Raw genomic sequence first — 23,070 nt, forward strand, 5'->3', positions numbered from 1 at the left:
ATATATATACATGTATGTATGTATATATATACACACACACAGCTAAGGTTCCTGTTGTTTTCTTGTGTAGCCACAAAGGTGGTGAACAACCTGGTGTCCAAGCTGCCTGTGGACGGCCACCAGAAGGAGCCATCCCATGACGTGGTGATCAACATCTGCGCAATCCTCAACAACTTGGTGACATCCAGCTCCATCGCCGCAAGAGATGTGTGCTTCTTCGACGGCCTGCCCAAACTGCTCGGCATTAAGAACTCTCATGACTGCAGGTGAGGCGAGGCGTGCAGTCTGCACTTTCCACGTACGGCGTGATGGACAAGTGACAGTGTATGATTGGGTTTCCTTTTTTTACCTTTGTTCAGTGTTGGGAAGGTAAAAGCCGCCAAAGCAGCCGCCACCGTGCTCAGCAACATGTTCCAGTACAAGAAACTGCACAAAGATTACAAGCAGGTACGAAAACACATGCTATTGTATTAACAGTAAGGACTTCAGAAAGTCCCATTTTGTTAATTAACACTTGGAATTCTCTTTGAGGCGCCCTGCCTTTTATTTGTGGTTGTACAACATGTGGATACATGCTTGAGTATGAGTGAAAGTAAATCATATGTGATCCTTAGGAGGGCAAAAGTATGTTCCTTCTCGCACAAAACCATGCATCAACACACACTGTATGCATAATGTGCAGCTCACAACTTGACCCACCCAAGGGTGCGGCTTGCAGCTCAGGTCCTTACGTGCAAGTCCAGACAGGGCGCCAAATGCCTTCATACCAAATCACACTTCGTCTGTGCTGCGGTGTTGTTAATACTGTATGCAAACATTGGTTTGTGTCATTAATGAGGGAACTTAGTCATATTTTGATGTTTTCTGATGTCCCTATTACAGAAAGGGCTTACGAGACAGGACTTTGCAGACGTGACCATCTAAAATCAGAAGTAGTCCTGCACTCCACCAGCAACCGACAGAAGAAGTCTTCATAAACCCTTTTATGCCATTCCGAGATAACCCGGGCTTTGTTTTTTTTTTTATCTGCCACTAAGGTTGTGATAACGCTCAAGAAACGAGAGAGTAGAAAAGGGACTTGAGCATGTCTGACTCGTGTGTGTGTGTGTGTGTGTGTGTGTGTGTGTGTGCTGTATTTGAGTGTTTTTTTTGTGTCATCAGGGAAATGTTTGTGCAATTACAGTGTTGCTGCTGTGTGAATGAACATTATGATATTTGGGTGGTACTTACGCAGCATCTTTGTATATATCGCTTTTTCTTCCACCCTTTAAAAACACAATGTTTTATACACTGTATCTTATAGCAACAATAACACTGTTTAGCAATGCATAAAAGAGAATGTAATCCAAAGATATATCACTGAGATTTGCTTGTATGTTGCTGTATGTCAGTACAGTTGGGATATCGGTGTGCCTACAAAGGAATTGTTCCTTTCTTTTTTTAAGTCCTGTGTGAACTGTTATTTTCAATATGATGCAATTTAAAAAAAAAGTGGTATCTCGTCAAGTGTGTGTGCGTGTGCATGCGCGTGTGCGTGTGTGTGTGTGAGAGAGAGAGGGAGAGAAATGTGAAAAGCAGTAGTGAAAGAATGCAGTCCTAACTAGATTTTTTATGTTTGTTTAGTTTTATTTGTGTCAATAATCTAAGACGTCACAATTTCATTACCCAATTTGATAAGTTTTCTCCAATGTCATGAATTATCTGACATCTTTGTGTCAGCCTTGTAGAAAACTTTGCTTAGCGCATGTCACACACACACACTGCTGTATCCTCTCATCTAATAAACAGACTGATCTGGCGTGTGAGGTGAATGAATTTGCTGGAACAAGCTTACACTAAAGTGGTAAAAAGTCGGCCACTCCCTGTTGACATACTTTCTCCTGCTCAGACAGGAACAATTCCAGCCCTTCCCTTGCTGCACCCAAATGTAGCCTCCCACTTAACTGCAGCTCTAAATGACTCCACTAGGGCCCAGATCATTTCACCCTACTGCTTCATCTGTGAGTACCCCTGGTGGTCAAATATGGTGTATATTGCAATAAGAAAGCAACTGTAAGCTTGCAGCCTGCAGCCATGTTACACCCTCTTAATTTGACTTTTTAAACAGCTGTCAATATTTACATCAATAGTCTGCCCTCTGCTGGCCATTATGCAACATCCTGCATTACACTAAATGATCGACAAAACCTAATGTGTTACATTCTCCATCAAATTGACAAAATAGTACACCAATATTACCTTTGAAATGTTAGATAAATCATTCAGGGGAAAAAAGGAGGGACATTTTTGATTTAACAAACACAAATACAACCAGATATCCATAGCGTTATTCATAAGCAGGGGTCAGATGTCCTCAGTGACCAGGCAGTAGAAGTCTGAGCGAGCTCCATAGTTCCGTGACCCTAGGTCCGACACGTCAACATCAGAGGGTTTCGCATCCCGCGCTCGGAAAGGAACGACCGGCAGAATGGGAGCCTTCGAGGTCATTGCTTTGTACACAGGGAGACGTATACCTACAGGCCCAAAAGACAAAACAAAGAATTACAGTGTAGACCTGGGGGACTCAAACTTGTTTTCATTGAGGGCCACATTGCACTTATGACTGCTTTCAGAGGGCCGCTTTTTACAGTATGCATGCGGGTAATAACCTCTTATGTTGCACGATTGCGCCAGGTAAAATTCCTAGTTTGTGAACCTGTTCTCAAACAATGGCAGAAAAAACTTTTCTGATTCTGATTCTGAAAAATAATCATGATTAATCGAAAAGCATATGCATTTGATTATTAGATTTTTTTTCATGTATAACTTACTTCAAAATCATAAATAAAGCTGACAGATATTTAACTATTTGTTTTTATCTCACAAAAGTACTTTTGCAATACAGTACATAACAGTGGTTCTCAAATGGGGGTACGTGTACCCCTGGGGGTACTTGAAGGTATGCCAAGGGATACGTGAGATTTTTTTTAAATATTCTAAAAATAGCAACAATTCTAAAATCCTTTATAGATATATTTATTGAATAATACTTCAACACAATGTGAATGTATGTTCATAAACTGTGGGAAAAAAATACGACAATGCAATATTCAGTGTTGACAGATTTTTTGTGTACATGTTACACAAATATTGATGTTAAAGATTTCTTTTTTTGTGAAGAAATGTTTAGAATTAAGTTGATGAATCCAAATGGATCTCTATTACAATCCCCAAAGAGGGCACTTTAAGTTGATAATTACTTCTATGTGTAGAAATCTTTATTAATAATTGAATCACTTGTTTATTTTTCAACATGTTCTTAGTTATTTGTATATCTTTTTTTCCAAATAGTTCAAGAAAGACCACTACAAATTAGCAATATTTTGCACTATTACACAATTTAACAAATCAGAAACTGATGACATAGTGCTGTATTTTACTTCATCTCTTTTTTCCAACCAAAAAGGCTTTGCTCTGATTAGGGGGTACTTAAATTAAAAAAATGTTCACAGGGGGTACATCACTGAAAAAAGGTTGAGAACCACTTGTAAATAATATCATCATTGGCATGATCAGATAATATTCAAGTTTAAAATATGCATTATTTTTCTGTCAAAATTGAAAGAATGAATGCATTTAATAAAAAAATAAAATAAAAGCCTTTCAGCCATTCGTGGGCCCCATGGAATGATGTGGCCCCCGGGCCTTGAGTTAAGCCTCTGGTATATATTTTAATGAAGATTGAAACACTAATTCAATATTACTTTCAAGTAATGATATTGGGTAGAATTACATTTACAGGACCTAACTCTTGCCACATAACTGACCAGTTCCCTCTTCTTCTGCATTGCCCCATGAGACAAAAGTAGCGGTGACAGAGCATTGGCACTCGTAGGCCCTAAACTGTGGCACTCTCACCATGCAAGTGAAAACTACATCTACGGAGTCTTTTCAATCAGCCATGAAAACACATTTTTGTGCACTGGCTTTCAAAAACAAGCTGAGCTGGACTTTTTCCCCCTCTTTTTTTAGTCATGTCTTAAATATTTTATTTAGTTTTTTAGTTGCTCTTGTTAGTTTTTTTTATTTTTTATTCAAACCTGTAAGATGTTTTTCTTCATTTTATGAAACATTTTTTTTGTTCGATCTTTGTCATTTGTACTGCAGCTTGAACTGTTGTTTAAAAGTGCTTCATAAATAAACATTGACCTTGATATAATCTAATAAGATTCAATTGTATTAACAATGGAAACGCTCAACTCAAACACAATACTATTATCTTTGTAAAGGCACAGTTTTGGATCCAGTCCTTGCACTGGATCCCATTAGAATGTGCAGATGTGTCTAATATTGAGGCCGAATTTGTTTTTTTGTACTGTATTTAATAATTATTGATTAGTACATTATGTGGAACTTCGATTTACGTACTTAATTGGTTCTTGAACAGGGTTTGTAAACAGAACAGTTTGTATAGTGAAGCACATTTCTCCATTAGAAACAAAGTAAACAATTTTTTTTTTATTAAAAACAAAGTAAATACATTTCTCCATTTGAAACAAAGTAAACAAATGTATCCATTAGAAACTAAGTAACCTAATTTCTCTATTAGAAACTAAGTAAACAAATGTCTTTATTAGAAACAAAGTAACCTAATTTCTCCATTACAAACACAGTAAACATGAATAATTCCATATTTTAGTGATGTACACTGTGAACACAATATAAAGTGCTATAGCATACTGTTTACCAAACAAACATAACAAGGGGGATGGATCCACTATCTCTTTATTAGCAAACCAAAACAACAACAAGCTGAACTGTCCTGCTTGCACTGCTCTGCCAACACACACACACACATGAAGTCCCATTGGTGCCCTAACCACTGATCAGAAATCCCCCTAAACGTTAAATTTAAATAAAAATCATATTGCTACAATAAAAAAACATTTAAAGTGAATTTGGAAAATGAGCAGACAGAGGAGAGGGGAGGGGCCTTGTGTGTGCTCTTGGAAGAGACGCCGCGGAATGAGAGGTTGTATTTTCTCCTCCTCTGAGAAATAAGTCTGCTGTGGCATATTTTTCCAGTAAAGTCAACTCAAATTTTACTTTGATACAAAGCCTGTTTCATTAATCCCTTCAATACGAGCAAGCCCAAAATGTCTGCCAGCGGGACACAAAAAAATGAATGATGGCTTCGTACACAGAGACATATTTGGCTCGTTCTAATAGTTCGGAAATCAAAAAGGTTGCAAAAAGAGATGTTTGTAAATCCAGGTTCACCCGTATGTGATTTTATTATCAGCGCAATACAACAGCACTTTGACCTCCCTAGTTTTTTAGTAAGGAGGGCAATTTTTGGATCAGGAGCATTTGATCCAAGTTAAAAATGTACTTGCAATAGGAATATTTTGCTAATTAAAAAGTATATTATGTAAACAAACATCTTGAAAGAAGGACAATATTTTTCTCACACGTGTTCGACGTGTGTTCATTTCTACATGCAAACAGTATTTGGAAATGCATTTGTTTATACATGCACAGATGTTAGCCTGCGCAGCAATTTCCATATGATTGCCGACTTCTTGAGGCTTCTACTTACCCAGGTCTCCAGAGGGGTCTGTGTCAGAGCGGCAGTCCAGGTAGTCGGGGTCTAGGGTCAGCATTGGGTCTTTGTCATCCTGACGGACCGTCTGGGGGTCTCCTGCAGACTCACTATGAAAAATCACCCTTCGAGGCATCGCTAAGGCCAGCTCCTTCCAGAAGACGGAGGACGGAGTCTGTTGACAGCCAGAACAACAATGATTCATTTTTATTAACACACCCCACACCTTTTAAAAAACATCTGATTTTATCTTCTCACAGCACAATAGCACAGACGTGAACCTTACTAAAAACTCAAGGCTTCATTATGCTACAGCATCAGCAACCTCCGCTGCTTATGTTGCTCCATTGCTCCCCCTCCAAACTCTCTGCCAGACCTAGGCATGCACCTCGGAAAAAAAACTAACATCACGTCAATGACGATGTGGACCGCAGATCTGTGATTGGCCAGCTCATTTCTAGTGCAGTGCAGTAGTACCTCATCTTACCAGCTCAAATAGTTCTACGACCAAGTTCATAACTCGTATTTCAGATAAATGTCTCCCATTTATACAAATTGGAATCAATCGGTGCTTGGCTCCCCCCAAAACAGCACAATTTCAACACGTAACATGCCTTTTTAAAAACATGTAACTTTTAGATAAAACCATCAGAATGTACTACAAACAACTACAATTTTATGAAATAATGTAATAACATTTATGCAGGTGCCTCCTTTCAACTGCTTATCTGTCATGTGACAATAGGAACTGTTACTGGTGCTTAAGTTGCACACGGACATCTATAAGCGACGGACTGGGGATCTCAATTGACAAGTGATACGTACATTCGTCTACCAGAGGTAGTGCTCAATCAATAGTTTCTAGAGTCCGGACGAGACAGAATGAACTGAAACACGTCAAACACACCATCTGCAGCTTCTCAATATGTCCGCTGTTTGTCATTTTTGGCTGCATGGTGCGGCCAAAATGAGTTTACTCCATCGGGTGGCGGGGCTCTTCCTTAAAGATAGGGTGACACGCTCTGTCATTCAGGAAGAGCCCAGAGTAAAGCTGCCGCTCCTTTACAAAGACAGGAGCCAAATGAGGTGGTTCGGGCATCTGGTCAGGATGCCCCCCGAACGCCTCCCTGTGGTGGGGTCTGTGGCACATTTGACTGGTAGGAGGTCAAGAGGGAGACCCAGGACACGTTGGGGAGACTACGTCTCCCGGCAGGCCTGGAAACTCCTTGCAATCCCCCGAGAGGAGCTGGACGAAGTGGCTGGGGAGAGGGAAGCCTGGGCTTCTCTGTTTAGGCTGCTGCCCCCGCAACCTGACCTTGGATTAGCTGAAGAAAGATGGATGGCTCTTGTTTCATGTGACCAATATTCTTACTACTCACTTGTGTTTCCAGTTATTTAGACAATAATGGATGTTGATTGGAATGTGTCAAGTCATTTTTAGTTGATATTAAATCCATACTGCTTTACAAGCTGTGCACTGACTACACCCTTGACTACATTTACAGCACTACATCACTACTGACATGTGAGGGGTCTACTCACTTTTGTGAGAAACCATATTTGCAAAGAGTCCTTCCCACTATGGACATTTTACATTTATGTAATTAACCTAACCTGCGTGGTTTTGGACTGTGGGATCAAACAGGAGAAACAAACACATGACATGGGACGCCGTTCTCGTTCTGATCATGTGTGGCGAGAGTCTTACCACAGAGTTGTGCCTCCATGTGAGGATGCTGACACAGCGTTGGTGCTCACTGAGCAGCTGCTTGATCTGAGGCCTCATGTGCCTCAGCTGACCCTCCAGCATCAGGATGATGATGGGCTGCTTACACAGCTCCAAGAGGTGTAGGAGGCCCTGCCTGAGAGAACACACGCACAATCAGTGTGACATTTTAGCTGCACTGTAGCCTGCTGCAAGTCTGACCTGAAGTTGTTGGCGCACCATTCCTGCTCGAGGTACGCGTGGGACAGCAACACGATGAGACGGCGGGAGCGACTTATGTTCATTAACAGTTCAGCAGAGGGTTCTGGAAGGACATTTAGTTATGTTATTGAATATGATAAATTCATCATTAAAGCAGTACAACGTTTGCTACTGTACTGTCTTCACCAGTTTTTTCATATTCATAGCTTTGCTACATTGTGTTGAAAAACCCAGCTAAATAACGTTATTTACGGTTATGAAGTCATGCAAAATGCGGCCTGGGCACCATTTGCTGCCCACCGCTTGTTTTTTTTATTGGCTTGTGCCACATTCACAAATTTAAAGACAAAATAAAGTTAATATCCAAAAATCTATCCATCCATTTCCTACCGCTTGACCCTTTCGGAGTCGCAGGGGGTGCTGGGGTCTATCTCAGCTGCATTCGGGCGAAAGGCGGGGTACACCCTGGACAAGCCTCCACCTCATCGCAGGGCCAACACAGAGAGACAAGACATTCACACACTAGGGTCAATTTAGTGTTGCCAATTGACCTATCCCCAGTAGCATTCCTTTGGAGGTGGGTGGAAGCCGGACTATCCGGAGGGAACCTATGCAGTCATGGGGAGAACATGCAAACTCCACACAGAAAGACCCTGAGCCCGGGGATCGAACCCAAGACCATCATATTGTGAGGCACATGCACTAACCCTTGTACCACCATGTTTCTCCCGGTTTAGAATATTACAAAACAACAAAAACAACAAAAATGATACTGGTCCAAATACCCCTAAAAAATTAGACCTAAAAACCAAAATGGCTAAAGATCTGTGTGTCTTACTATATATGGTCTTTGATGACTTCCGTGCATTCTGTCATGATAAATGTGCACACTTTATTTGCATGATATGCTAAGTATATTGGTACACTGAAGCCCTTAAAAGGTTTTAGTTAGCAAAATTATATTATGAATAATAATATGAAGGGATTAAATATCTCAAGGGGGTTGAATAAGATATTACACTGATCTGCTCTGTTACCTTTAACACAAAGCTGGGATCCATCCATGACTATCTGTTGCCTTCCCGATGGCCTGGACTCCCACATCATCTATCAATTCAATAATTATACCCGTTTAACATCCATTGCAGCCGGGTGGGTTCCTAAATCTGCGGTCCATCCTCGAGGATTTGTCTTTTTTCACAACTGGGGTCTTTTGAGTTTTTCTTTGTCGATATAGGTTCAAAAGGCTCATGGGAGGATGTTGTGAGTATGTAAAGCCCTTTGAAACACTTGTTAGGTGCTGTATTAATACACTGTGATTGAATTATTGATTTATGTGGATGTGTTGTTCAGGGGTGCTCAAAAATCAATCAAGATTTGTATTCAATCTGATTCTAAATTCATTCATAACTTTCGAGATTAAAGAAAATAAAAAACATGTTTTTATTTAAGAATCAATTTTCTGGTTAAAAACATTTCATATCTATTATTATTTCTATTGATACTGTAATATCCGTGATACTTGTGTATGTGTAGTGTGCCTTTAAGGGATTGTGACCGCACATGCGTAAGAGTTGGCTGGTGAGCGGGAGAGTGTGGCTAACAGCAGCTCGTGAAAGTTTTGTAAAGCTGGGATTCGGTTAGAGTTGCTTCGGATTTTTGTAAATATAATTTTAAAAATAAATTAAAAAAAAAAGCATTTTCTAGGCCAGCATGTAAGTTGTACATCAGTATCCAAGAGTAGCTTTTGTAACCTGTAATCTGTTTTGAAAAGGTTTTATCATAATTTATACATCAAATAATATACAGTATTACCAGAATTTTGTTGAATTGAGAATACATGTTTAATCGAATCTTTATCCCAAAGTTCGCAATTGAATCGAATCGTGACGTACTTCAAACCAAAGGTATCAAATCGTCCCCCGCATCCCCGCAGGGATGTAAAAAGTTTTGACATCCCTGCATTAATGCAAATATATTACATTTAAATTTAGGTAATAATCCACACACTGTTATTTAGAAAAAATGCAAAATCTCCTGTAAAAGGTAAAAATCTACTGGTATACGGTATACAATTATTACATTTATACAGGGTTAGAAGCTGTAATATCAAATCGGGTCTGATCCAGATTTCCCATACAAGGAACACATTGAAAGCCATATACAATATGTCTGACAGATCTAATAATGGTTGATTGATCATATCAATCAAAGTATTTATAACGTGCTTTTCATACATGAAAGAAATGCAACTCAAAGTTCTTTACAAACTTAAAAACAATACCCAGATGACCTAGATCCCCCATTATCACATACGCACTTACGGACACAAATACCACACACACACACACACACACATGCAACTATATGAACAAATTAAGTTAAAGTTAAAGTACCTATAATTGTCACAAACACACTAGGTGTGGCGAAATTTGTCCTCTGCTTTTGACCCATCCCCTTGTTCACCCCCTGGGAGGTGAGGGGAGCAGTGGGCAGCAGCGGTGCCGGGCCCGGGATCATTTGTGGTAGGCAAATGATTGCATGGCTGAGTACAGAGGAGATGTGAGTAAACACCATCACAGGAGCCATCTGCACCAGGAGGTAACCAGACCATGGCCGCCAGTACGCTGACACAAAGCGCCCCAATAGCAGGGCCGATAACCCTTGAAGCAGATGGCTCCCTCGGAGGAATGTTGGAAAGTAAAATTAATAAAAACGGTAAAATAGTAAGAATCATAAAGGACAAAACACAAGTAAGACATATGAATATAAAAAAAAATGAAGAAAAATAAAAAATTAAATTGATATACAGTAAATATAAAATAAATAAATAGAACTAAATACTATCTTGCATAACTAATAAGATAAAAAGTAAAGTACGAATGACTTCATTTAAATTAATTAATATTAGGTAAAAGCCAAATCAAAAAGGTGGGTCTTAATCCTGCTCCTAAAAACACGAACGTTCTCCGCAGCCCTGAGGTCTCCGGCAAGCTGTTCCATTGACGGGGGCCATAATGGTGGAAAGATGCCATTCTGTGATATAGTGTCCTGACTTTTGGAATACTTAAGAGAGGAGTGTATCTATCCATACACTGATTATTGATTTAGGCTTTGTGCAATAAAATATGGCACTTTATTTGGGCTATGTGCAATGCTACTGTATGTGCAATGCAATATATATACATTCCTTCTTTTTATTTTCTTTTAATTGTTTTATTTTTTAAGTAATTACCTGTTTGTTTGTTTTAACTCTCTCCTTTAAAGTACCTGAATGTTACTAAGTCTGTTGTGGTGATCCTGCCTTTTTTCTGTTTTGTGTGATTGTTATTATAGTCTGGGGACGACTGGCGGAAATTAGCCTCTGGCTAAAAGCTGACATATTTACATATTGCATATATGCTCAGGGAGATGTGCTGTCCTTATTTCAAATAAATAATTGAAAAACAAATCATTGAACATTAAGTGAAAGATGGGATTGTGTCATTATTTTGGACGACATGATGAAGACATTATTTTACCTGAACCAGGCAGGATGTCGTTATCATTGAGGTGCAGCTTGTATGCATGCTTATTCTCCAGGTGAGGTTTGAGAATGAAGTTGATGAACTTCCTGTCGTAGTTATTGTTAACGTAGGAGATGTAAGCATCGTACAACTTCCCATCTAGCAGAAACACATAACACAGAAGGTTACTGCATAAATCCCCACCTCAATCTTTTCAATGCGTCACGAGAACTCTCACCGTTCATCTCGTAGTCTCCGTAAGCGTTATGGTAGCACAGTTTGATGTTCAGGTGACACTTGACGTACATGACAAAAGCCACGGCCAGCAGAATGAGGAGAATGAAGGCTGCGGTGACCGCAGCAGTGTGATTGGGGCTGCCTGACAAACAACAACAGAATTGAAAACACACAACTATACAGAAATGAAACAAATCCCAATATTATATAAAAAAGTTTGTAACATCACATTATTGTCAGCGGCGTCAGAAAGGGGGGGATAAGTTGGTAGGTTTTACTGGGGCCCCAAGCACAGTGGCTCCTTGGCTTTTGTAAAGCCTTAATATTTTTGTCTACCTTTAAATAAGTAATTAATATCTTAAGAAATATACATTTTATGTAATAATAAGGTTGCTTGAATCAAATTAAGAATATCCACCTATACCCCCTATCAACAATATGAAATGGCGAACTTAACTTCGGACACTTTACTCAAAGATGTCCTACCGTCATCAAAACTCAGCTATTAGCATTCACACACAGTACCAGCATTTTGTAACATGGATGGAGTGATAGAAGAAAGGTAAAATATAGTGCATTTATTTGTAGCAGCATAGGAGAAAATCATTGTACAAGTTTCACTTTTGCATCTCTTTGCCCATAATTGTGGTGCATTCAAAGTTTAAGTTACAGAGGCTTAACTAGGTTTTAAAGACAGGGGGAGACCTAACCCCCAGAAGATACTGTACACTAATAATACAATCATAATACCAATGATGTGTTAATATTCATATTATCTACGGATGATAATACTACACACATCAGCTAATATCTACTTCACACTCTGTAGTAAAGGAACACTGGACCAATTTATGATTATATCAAAGTGAATGTTGACAGCATATATGATTATTTTTATTCATATTCTGGACACTTTATATGGTGGCTCTTTAGAAAATGCAACCCTTTGTTGAAAACAAAACCAAATATTTTGAAAAGCCGGTTTCAACCACACCCATGCAAGAATGAGTTTTTTGGTGCATGCAAACATACCAAGTGTGTGTGTGTGTGTGTGTGTGTGTGTGTGTGTGTGTGTGTGTGTGTGTGTGTGTATGGGGCAGCAACGTTGGATTTAGGGTGGGGTAGGGTGCCCTTCAGGAGTGTATGGTTGCCCAGCTCTTGGTGTTACGCCCCTGCCCATAGTTACTATATGAAGTAATTATTGACATTATATTGGCTGGCCCCAGTCAGAGAGGTATTCCATTTCATCCATTTCTACCGCTAGTCCCTTTTGGGTTCGCGTGGGGTCGCTGGAGCCTATCTCAGCTGTATTCGGGCGGAAGGTGGGGTACACCCTGGACAAGTCGCCACCTCATCGCAGGGCCAACACAAATAGACAACATTCACACTCACATTCACACACTAGGGCCAATCTAGTGTTGCCAGTTAACCTATCCCCAGGTGCATGTCTTTGGAGGTGGGAGGAAGCCGGAGTACCCGGTATTTATTTAACAAAATGTTTGAGTGAGGCTATAGTTTCCAGTTGGGTTTCCAATATGTTGCCCCTTTTTCAGCTGATGAATCCATATATTAAAGACACATTTCACAATGACGTTGTGAAGTTCTACAGCACTTCAAACGGCAACGACATTAATAAACACATTGTTACGTTAACACTTATATGACAGTGTCATAAACTTTATCAAAGAGGAAAGGAAGAAACAGTTATTTTATTGGATGTCAACATATTGTGCATGTTAGTTTGCGTCACATACATTTTAATATTGTAACTAGTGCTGTCAAACTAATACACATTTTAATCTGATCAACCACGAGGCAGCTGTGGATTAATTTTGATTTTGTTTTAATGATGTTTTATTATCAACAATGAGAAAATGTACTTAGAGGCACTGTACTTTTAAAAATGTTTTTGCCTATCCTTCACAATCAGCATGAGGGACAAGAACACGTCTTTTTAAAAAAATATATTTTTCAAGATAATTAAAAAAACGCTTGGAAAATGCAGCTAATGGGAGTCACCTTTAACATAATGTTCATGTTAACAAAAAAATATGTCTGTTTTTGTAAACAAATATTTATTCACATTAATGTGGATCTGTTACTCCCTTTTTTCTGTTTTTTTTTTTTGGTTCTTTAAAGATGGAAGTGTTTGGTGAAAAGAAAACAACTTCCTGCAAAGTGAACATAATACTGTTCTGTCATGATTTTTTGTACTCAAATATTCCATCAAGAGGGCCATTAGCGTCTTCCAAATTGAGTTTTTTATTCTGCAGCCTGTCACTATCGGACAGCAACACCACTTTGACACACTGCCCAAAAAAGCGTTGTTAGAGATAATTTGTGGATTTTGAGTCATTCTACAAAGTTAATTTAATCAGATTAAAAATGATGATGGATCAATCCGCATTCACACATTAATTTTGACAACCCTAGTTGTAACAAAAACTGACACCTAAATTGCCAAATCCTAGTGAAAGGCAGCTGGCACCTTAAAAATATGCAATATGTGGTGCACAGGTTTGTTTTGAGTATTAACATGTTGTGGAAATACAAACTCAGTTTTGAAATACAAAAGGTGTTTTACTTGAATTCTGCAGATTGAAGACAGAGGAAGAGTTCCTCAATGTGCAGCTGTACAGCCCAAAGTCTTCTGACTCCTGAAGACTGACCACCAGCACACTGCTCACTATCAGCTCACCCCCAGCTAGAAACCTAACATGAACACACTGTTGAATTTCAGGACGTTGAATAGCAAAATGATTTCAAATTACCATGAGGAAGTGTTTAGCAAAAGCAGTGAGTTGTTGATGAGAGGTTGGCCATCCTTCGTCCACTGCACCTTGGCATCACATTTCTTGTCTGTTAGGTCCCAAGAAAGCAAAGCAGTGCAATTCAGAGTCACAGTGGACCCAATCATTGCAGAGCATTCATTCTGAATTTCATTGGATTTGAATTCTGGAGCTTGGGAGCAGACGGAGGCTGAGGAAAGACACAGAGCTGCTATCAGTGTTCACTCTGCACAAGTCGCCCTTCAGCTCTCAACCCTGAAGGTCACTAATACTTAATTCCTGCCTGTAGTGGGAGCCCCAAACATTAAACATTTACAACAAAGGTGCCATTCTAGTTTGAGACACACTGATTTTGGTCCTTACCCTTAACTACGAGGTGCACAGTGAATGAGGCCGAGCTGTTGCCGGGTTGCATACATGTGTAATTTCCTGCATCTCCCGAAGTGATGCTTGCAAACTGCAGGTAGGAAGTTCCCTGCTGGGTGTCCAGCTGCTGACAGTCCTTAAGCCAAGCCCGTTGGGGCTGGGTGTCATCCTGGTCATGTTGATCCAACTCCAAAGAGCAGTTCAGTCGGTATGGAGGATCCTGTTGCCCGTCATAGACCATGTGCTCCACAAAGCGGCCCTCGTCAACACATGCTTGAGCTTAAAATGTAATTCATTATATCAGATATCATATCAGACAAACAATATTGTTCAAAAAACAGCAATAACCTAAAATGTTAATTAACTCCATCCATCCATCCCTCTTTCTACCGCTTGTCCCTTTCAGGGTCACGGGGGTGCTGGAGCCCAGCTCAGCTGCACTTGGATGGAAGGCGGTGTACACCCTGGACAAGTCGCCACTTCATCACAGGGCCAACACAGTTGGACAGACAACATTCACACTCACGTTCACACATTAGGGCCAATTTAGTGTTGCCAATCAACATATTCCCAGGTGTATGTCTTTGGAGGTGGGAGGAAACCGAACTACCCGGAAGGGGGCAGATAAATATAAGAATAGTATTCTTCCATCAGCTCCTTTCTGATAATTGAAATGTATAACAAACAAAAAACAATGAAAATGCCAATTGTATGTGGCTTGTATACATGCATTTTCATGAAAGGAATAAAAATAAATGACGATGATGATGATGAACCCACGCAGTCACGGGGAGAACATGCAAACTCCACACAGAAAGACCCCAAGACCAGGATTGAACTCAGGAACTTCATATTGTGAGGCACATGCACTAACCCCTGTTTCACCGTGCTGTCTGGTAATTAATTCCAACCATCCATCGATTTTCCACCGCCGGTCCCTTTTGGGGTCGCGTAGGGGGCTGGAGCCTATCTCAGCTGCATTTGGGCAGAAGGCGGTGTAACTGTACACCCTGGACAAGTCGAACCAAAAATATTTTGGAATCATTATTTTTATCATTCAAGCAAACCTTTATCATTCAAGATTGGACAAACACTTGGAGGCCAAACAGACATTGAGTGGGACATTACGTTAACAGCAATTCCACAGTATTCAGTCAATCAATTGATCAATCAATCATATGCTCTTCACAGCACACCAGAAAAAAACAGCACTTCTCGCCCAAAGTCAGCTGGGATAGGCTCCAACTCCCCTGTGACCCAAATGAGGAAAGGATGAGGATCTGGATTTTTTTTTTTTTACACTTGCTTGACAATCAATGCTAAAAAATACAGGGCAACACAAATTTTAGTATATTGTTTTGATATGTCGGTACGAGTAGACTTGTGTTTTAAACACTACTTAAAACATTAACTACCAGTCCAGTTAATAAAGGTTTTAATGATGATCTGGACCCTGGGATAGATTATTTCTCTTAGGAACCAGTGTCCAAGAAGGATCGTGTTCCACACATACTTGCCAACCCTCCCGGATTTTCCGGGAGACTCCCGAAATTCAGCACCTCTCCGAAAATCCTCCGAAATTCAGACGGAGCTGGAGGCCACGCCCACTCCAGCTCCATGAGAACCTGACTCAATGTTGTGACCCTCTTAAACAGGACAATACTGCCATATACTGTACATAGAATATAATTTCTGTTCTGAAGCCCACAGCAAAGAGACGTAACTTCATCACGTCGCCTGGTTATTGACTCCAACCCAATATATTACACCGTCGACGAGCAAAATAAAGAAATACGCTTGCAAGTTCCAGAACGATTGGAAACAAGAATTTCAATTTATCCAGGAGAGTTCGAAGAGGAAAGGGGTATGTTGCCTGTAAATTTTGTAGAGCAGACTTCTCCATTGAACACGGTGAACTGATATACTCAGCCATGAACGGTCAGTCAGCAAAGCACAAATCTTGCAAAATGGAGACCCGATGGTGTATCTTATGCTGAGACAAAGATGGCTATGGATGCAACATCCCGTTCTCATTTGCGGATGTCTACAACAAATCCGTGAAGGATATTCCTGGATTCGGAGATCGCTCGCCAATACGCAAATGGCAGAACAAAGGTTATTCAAATAGTGAAAGGTAAGTGTTGTTGTTGTTGTTTTTTAGTAACAAGCAAACACAGTACAGTTAGTAGAACAACTGTGTTTTTATTACTGTGTATTTGATAGGTGCCGTCTGAAATTCAACTATTTCTTTTATTTAGATATATAATAAAATAAATATATATATATAGCTAAAATTCACTTAAAGTCAAGTATTGCATACATACATACATTATATATATATATATATATATATATATATACATACATATATATATATATATATATATATATATATGTATGTATATATATATATATATATATATATACATACTGTTAAGGTGTTTGAGCTTAACAGAGTTCTTTATGCGTGCACATGAACGACACTTTCAACGAGTCTCGAACATCAACGTCCTCTCACCGAGGAGACTTTTATTTTCTTCTTCTGTTGAACACACAACTGCTTCTGTGTTAAACACTACACAGTTCCAGAGCGCCCTCAAGGGGATAACATGCGCTACAACATCCTACTTCTATAACACAGTCACTGAGTAAGAGCGTGGATATATACAATCTTAACACCCCCACTCGCTATTAGCTCACTGTGTTAAACAATATTTTAAGAACATTTTCCATCATCCTGTTTTGTTAGGATTTATCCTTCAAGTCTTCATCCCAACATGCCAAACATATTCTGTGAGAAACATTTCAACTTCTGTTTAGTAGCTGGTTTTGTCAGAATATCAGCAACCATTTGTTCTGTAGGACAATATTCCAGTATTACCCTACCAGTAGCAACAATGTCTCTTATGAAGTGGTATTTCACATCAATGTGTTTGCATCTTTGTCTGTTAACAGGATTTTTAGTGAGTGCAATCGTACCCTGATTGTCTTCGTACACTTTTGTTTTAACATATTGATAGTTATCAAGTCCTTTTAGTAGCTGTTCAATGTAAAGACACTCCTGTATAGCTGAAGCTAAAGAAATGTATTCTGCTTCACAAGTAGAAAGAGCTACTGTTGGTTGTTTTCTTGTCTTCCATGAAATGAATGAACTGCCTCCACACAAAGTTGCACAATAGCCTGATGTGCTACGTCTGTCTGTTTCATTTGATGCCCAACTTGCATCACAGTAAACTGTCAGACCGAGTCTTTCAGTTACATTCTTCTTGAAGTTAAGTCCTTGTTCTGATGTACCTTTTAGGTATCTGAATACATGTTTCACTGTATTCCAATGTTCCATAGTAGGTTCATTAAAGTGTTGAGATAGTTTACTCACAACAAAGCTTATGTCAGGTCGAGTGCATGTTGATAAGTAAATTAAACTTCCCACTGCTTCTCTGTACTGTCTTGGTTGTTTCAACTTTTCAACATTTTCTGCATAATCAAGTTTTGGTTCACAAGGAGTTTCTCTTGGTTTACAATTTTCCATATCAAACCTTTGTAAAACCTTTTTCAGATATCTGTCTTGTGACATTTTGACTAGTCCATGTGTTTGTTCAAAGTCTATTCCTAAGAAATGTTTTAGGGTTCCCAAATCCTTCATTTTGAATCTCTGAGTTAACATTCTTTTTACATCCTGCATTGATTTTTCACTTGAGGTAGCTAAAATAAGGTCATCTACCCAAATAATAAGAATTACCTTTTGACCATATTTTTCTCTTGTATATACACAATGATCTGCATCATTTTGCACAAAGTCATTTTCACATAAATGAGTGTGTAGCACTGTATTCCAGTTTCTGCCCGACTGTTTGAGTCCATACAATGATTTGTTTAGTTTACATACCAGTTTTTCACCAGTGTTAGAGTTTTTCTCGTAACCTTGTGGTTGTTCTAAATAGATTTCGCAGTCGATGGGTGCGTGTAGATACGCGGTCTTCACGTCCATCTGATGTAAGATTAAGTCCTCCTGTGCCGCCTTCTGCATGAGAATTCTTACACTTAACATGTCAGCTGTCGGTGAAAACGTCTCGTCGTAATCAGTTCCTGCTCTCTGGTCGTATCCTTTAGCAACAAATCTTGCCTTAAATTTATTAGCTCCATCTATGTCTGTTTTGAGTGCATAAACCCACTTAGCTTTTAAAGCTCGCTTACCTGGTGGTAAGTCAGTCAACTGGAATGTGTCATTTTCCACTAGTGACTTCATCTCCTCATTCATGGCGTTTTTCCAGTGCATTGACTCGGATGATAACACGGCTTCCTGATAAGTTTCTGGAATGTCACAAACTGCTCGATAACAGAAATCAACGCATGTTTGTAATCTGTCCAATGAATCATCAGTCTCATAATTTTGTAAATAAGATGGCTTTTGTTTTACTCTGAATGGATTCTTTCTGATTTCTGTTTCGGCATTTGCCGCTGACTGTTCCACATCTTCCTGCTCATTTAAATCCTCAGTTTTGTTTTCAGGTTGAACTCTGTCCTCATCCTTCTGGTCACTGTCACAGACTGCATTGTCTCTTTTTCCAATGTTATGTCCTGCGTATGGCTCTAAAGTTTGTGTCTCTCTCTCTACACTTGTTTTGGTTGCGAATTTCACCAATCTGATCTTTTGGACTTTTTCCATTTCTGGATAATATACAAGGAATGCTGGGCTGTTTTTATCATATCCTATGAAAATGCCCTGTTCACTTTTGGAGTCTAGTTTTCCTTTTTCTTGTTTGTAACTAAAACATGTAGACCCAAATTTTTGCATTTGTGACACATTTGGTACTTTTCCTGAAAGTAACTCATATGCTGTTTTCTTTATCCGTCTATTGTAACACCTGTTTCTAACATGAGCTGCTGTTTGAATGGCATAGTTCCACAAATAGTTTGGTAGTTTGCTTTCTATCAGTAAGCATCTAGCCATGTCAAACAGTGTTCGCCATCCTCTCTCTGCTGTGCCATTTTGGTGTGGCGAATAAGGCGCTGACGTCTCATGTCTTATTTTGTTCTTTGTTAGTAACATTTGGAACTCTCTGTTTGTAAACTCAGTGCCGTTGTCTGAACGTATACACTTTACATCTCCAAAGGGTGCTACATCTGCTAAGAACTTTTCTGTTGCAGTAACTGTATCACTTTTTGACTTAAGGAAATATACTAATACAGCACCTGAATAGTCATCTGTGAAACATTGTGCGTATTTGTGTCCTTCTATGCTCTCAGTTTTCATTGGTCCTGCTAGGTCTGTATGTATTAACTCCAGGGGTTTATTTGCTTTAGCATCTAGCTCCCTATTTCTCGTTTGGGTAAACTTGCCTTTTGTACATATGTCACACATCTGATCCGGCTTAACATTTCCCTTAATTACCATACCTTTGACCACAGTTTGGAGTTTGATTACATCGTCATAGTTGCAGTGTCCTAGAATCTCGTGCCATGTTTGTACGTCATGACAAACTTTACACTGATCTTCATTCGCATCAACAGTTGGTAGATAATACAGCTTCTCATGTTCGTGTATTTTAAATCTGTTACCATCTTTAGTGATCATGTGGCTCTGTCCTTTCTTGAAAGTTATGGTTGCTCCTCCGTCGGCTGCTCTCGCCACTGAAAAGATGTTGTGGGGATAGGAGGGCATGTACAGAGCGTTTTGTAGTTGTGCCCTGTGCTGTCGTCCATTGCTATCCATTAGATGTATCGTAGCTGTTCCTCTTCCTTGGGCCATTCCACTGCATCTTGTCCCATCAGCTAGTTCCACTGAATGAGTCTCTGGCTGAAAAGTGTTGTCAAAGCTTGTAAAGTTATTCACATCATTTACAATGTGGGATGTCGCTCCTGCATCCACCATAATGCCTTTCATCTTTATTTTGGGTGCTGACTCACTTTCTTCTTGTGCTGCTTTGAAGAGGTAATCACTGGAATGTTCATCAGTAACCTTTTTGACATTGTCTCGTTTATCTTTCTTTTTGCATATGGTTTCTTGGTGTGTGTTGCTCTTACAAAAGTTGCACCACACTTTTCGGATACAATTTCTTGCTCTGTGTCCTTTTAATCCACATTTGAAACATGTCATATCTTCATCTCCACTTCTACTTTGAGTGCTGCTGGTGTACGTCTTCTGGATATTTCTATCCTGTTTTGTGAACATTTTCATCACATTGTCTGTTGGCTCAGCAGTACTAATTTTCTCTGACTCTTCGTAAATACGTAATCTCCTTTTGAAATCTGTAAATGTCACATTGTCTTCGTTTTGTGTTACATGTACAGCTAATGGCTTGTAAGCGTCAGGAAGTCCTCCAAGAATCATGGCTATGATCAGACTATCACTGAGAGTCTCACCGGCATCACGAAGTGCTGTAATCAGGTTTTCTGCTCTGATAATGTAGTCCGTAGTCGACTCTCTATCTACTTTCCGTAGTTTTGTCAAGGACGTGTACAGGTTGATTATTCGTGGCTTGCTTTTTCCTGAGTAGTGCTCCCTCAGCATTTTCAGTGCTTTCCTTCCATCGTATGTAGCATCATGTCTAATTAAAGACAGGCTTTTATCATCGATCAACCTTATGAGCTCTGCATAGCAGTCTGGATTCTTTATTCTGTCCGCTGCTGCTTGCTCTTCTCCAACTGGTTCATTTAGAACAGTGTCTTTCAACTTTAAAATATGTAAGTGTCCCAAAAACCTTGCTTCCCAAAGGTCATACTTGCTTTCGGATCCATCGAAGTACAGTTGCGGGGATACTGCTCCAGTAGTACGAGTCGCCATTTTTGTTTAAGCTCCGCACTTTAGCACTGTGCTATGCTAATTAGCTCAAACTTTGCCGCGGTTACTTCTTCTTCGAGAGTACACGCTACTTCATTGGCTAAAGTCCCTTTAATGCTCCGTGTAATACTTCACGTTTGCATTACCTTTATCCTTGGTCAAGTAGTTCTCCTCTGTTAGCTCAATTCCACACCTGCAAACTTCCTTGGCTTCTGTGTCCGTGCGTCGACTCAACGCTACCTTGCCTTGTTTGCTTGAGTTGGTTGGAATCACTGCGGTTCCTGGAATTACTGCGGTTCCTGAGGTTGCTGCAGTTCCTGGCGTTATTTGGGTTGCTGGGCCCATAACCTGTTAAGGTGTTTGAGCTTAACAGAGTTCTTTATGCGTGCACATGAACGACACTTTCAACGAGTCTCGAACATCAACGTCCTCTCACCGAGGAGACTTTTATTTTCTTCTTCTGTTGAACACACAACTGCTTCTGTGTTAAACACTACACAGTTCCAGAGCGCCCTCAAGGGGATAACATGCGCTACAACATCCTACTTCTATAACACAGTCACTGAGTAAGAGCGTGGATATATACAATCTTAACACATACATATGTACATACATACATACACACATACATATATATATATATATATGAAATACTCGAGTTGGTGAATTATACGCCACCCCTCTTAAACACCCCCCCCCCCTCCCGAAATCGGAGGTCTCAAGGTTGGCAAGTATGGTTCCACCTTTTAAGATCCCCACTGAAACATTGCTTTTATTTTGTCCAAACACACAAATAAGCAACATATATATTTCCTTATTTTTGATCAAAGTGTCACATAGAGTACATGTCAACACACAGGAGCCTAATGTGTCACAGATTTTGGACCTGTTTGACAGGCTATGCTGCGCATGCGCGTATCGTCATGTGGCCAAAACCCCACAAATAACCTGCATAACTGGCCCTGTCTGATTCTTTTCAGACATTTCTTCGTTTTTCACCAACTTGTGTTGTTTCTTTGAGTACATTTCTTACAATAAATGACATTTATGCGGGTCCAAAGTTCTGCTCTAGTCCAACTGTTGCCAGGCAACAGCACGAGACAAGTATGACCTCGCGCACACTGACCGGTTCACCTTTTCACGCTTAAAGTATTCGACTTTTAAAGACTACTATAGGGACATAAATAATATATCGTATTGACCCGCAGCTTTAACATTTACTCCACACTTCTGTGGAAGTAAACGTAAGTAAACAAAATGTGATTTTCTGCATCCTTACCATCAGCGTGAACAGAGTTGCTCCAGAAAGACGAGCTCAGCAGAATAAAGGCGACAACGACGGCAGCCATGTCGTCGACAACACAATTCCTATTCAGGTGAGATAAAAACCTACATTCCAACCTATAAATGGAAATTAACCTTGTTTGGGGGTTATATGAAGTTTATCGACTGAGTAAGGAGCACAACTGCGCAGCCGTCGGCCACCTGCACCTGGAAGGACCGAAGGTACACTTTCCTATTGGCTGTGTGGTGTCACGTGATCCAAACCACAGGTTTCACCTGGTTTCCAATACTGTACACAGAAACCTGGGCTGGGATGGAGAATATAATTACTGCGCTAAACACGCCTTGCACGTAATTGTGGACTCATTAGAAAACATTGAGAAACATTCTGTCAAACATGAAAATAATCCGCACACATAATTTGGTCAGGAGTTCATCCAACAGCACTTGGATTCAGGGTGTTCTTAAATTTGTGAGAAGTCGTGTATTGTAAGGAAATATTTTTTTTTTAATAAAAAAAAAACTAAAACCAGTGAACTTGGCACGTTGTGAAACTCGTAAATAAAACAGAATACAACGACATGGCAAATCCTTTTAGA

General features: G+C 39.8%; 2 protein-coding genes across 4 annotated transcripts in view; one reads left to right on the forward strand and one right to left on the reverse strand.

The window, feature by feature from the left end:
- Nucleotides 1-1,798, forward strand: part of LOC133563228 (plakophilin-3-like) — a 39,654-nt gene extending 37,856 nt beyond the window's left edge. For all 3 annotated transcript variants that reach the window (XM_061917237.1, XM_061917238.1, XM_061917236.1), the window contains 3 exons: nucleotides 71-266; nucleotides 360-447; nucleotides 883-1,798. In XM_061917237.1, coding sequence (XP_061773221.1) covers nucleotides 71-266; nucleotides 360-447; nucleotides 883-924 — 326 coding nt within the window. In that variant the 3' untranslated portion in view covers nucleotides 925-1,798. The remainder of the gene's footprint in view (nucleotides 1-70; nucleotides 267-359; nucleotides 448-882) is intronic.
- Nucleotides 1,003-22,967, reverse strand: sigirr (single immunoglobulin and toll-interleukin 1 receptor (TIR) domain). The gene is made up of 10 exons (XM_061917241.1): nucleotides 22,467-22,967; nucleotides 14,404-14,685; nucleotides 14,023-14,230; nucleotides 13,836-13,963; nucleotides 11,253-11,393; nucleotides 11,030-11,173; nucleotides 7,509-7,611; nucleotides 7,290-7,443; nucleotides 5,579-5,756; nucleotides 1,003-2,513 (listed from the first exon to the last, which is right to left on the reverse strand). The coding sequence occupies exons 1-10, from the start codon at nucleotides 22,534-22,536 to the stop codon at nucleotides 2,344-2,346; spliced, it is 1,578 nt and encodes a 525-aa protein (XP_061773225.1). The 5' UTR covers nucleotides 22,537-22,967; the 3' UTR covers nucleotides 1,003-2,343.
- Nucleotides 22,968-23,070: the final 103 nt, after the last annotated feature.

Source organism: Nerophis ophidion, linkage group LG12, assembly GCF_033978795.1.
Source record: "Nerophis ophidion isolate RoL-2023_Sa linkage group LG12, RoL_Noph_v1.0, whole genome shotgun sequence".
NCBI classification, from domain to species: domain Eukaryota; kingdom Metazoa; phylum Chordata; class Actinopteri; order Syngnathiformes; family Syngnathidae; genus Nerophis; species Nerophis ophidion.

Excerpts from the sequence above, each read along its gene's own strand:
- sigirr (XM_061917241.1), bottom strand. The coding sequence starts at position 22,536 with ATGGCTGCCGTCGTTGTCGCCTTTATTCTGCTGAGCTCGTCTTTCTGG. Across the intron at positions 7,612-11,029 it reads CGACATCCTGCCTGGTTCAG|AACCCTCTGCTGAACTGTTA; the intron begins GTAAAATAATGT and ends ATGTCCTTCCAG. Across the intron at positions 2,514-5,578 it reads AGACCCCTCTGGAGACCTGG|GTATACGTCTCCCTGTGTAC; the intron begins GTAAGTAGAAGC and ends TTGGGCCTGTAG.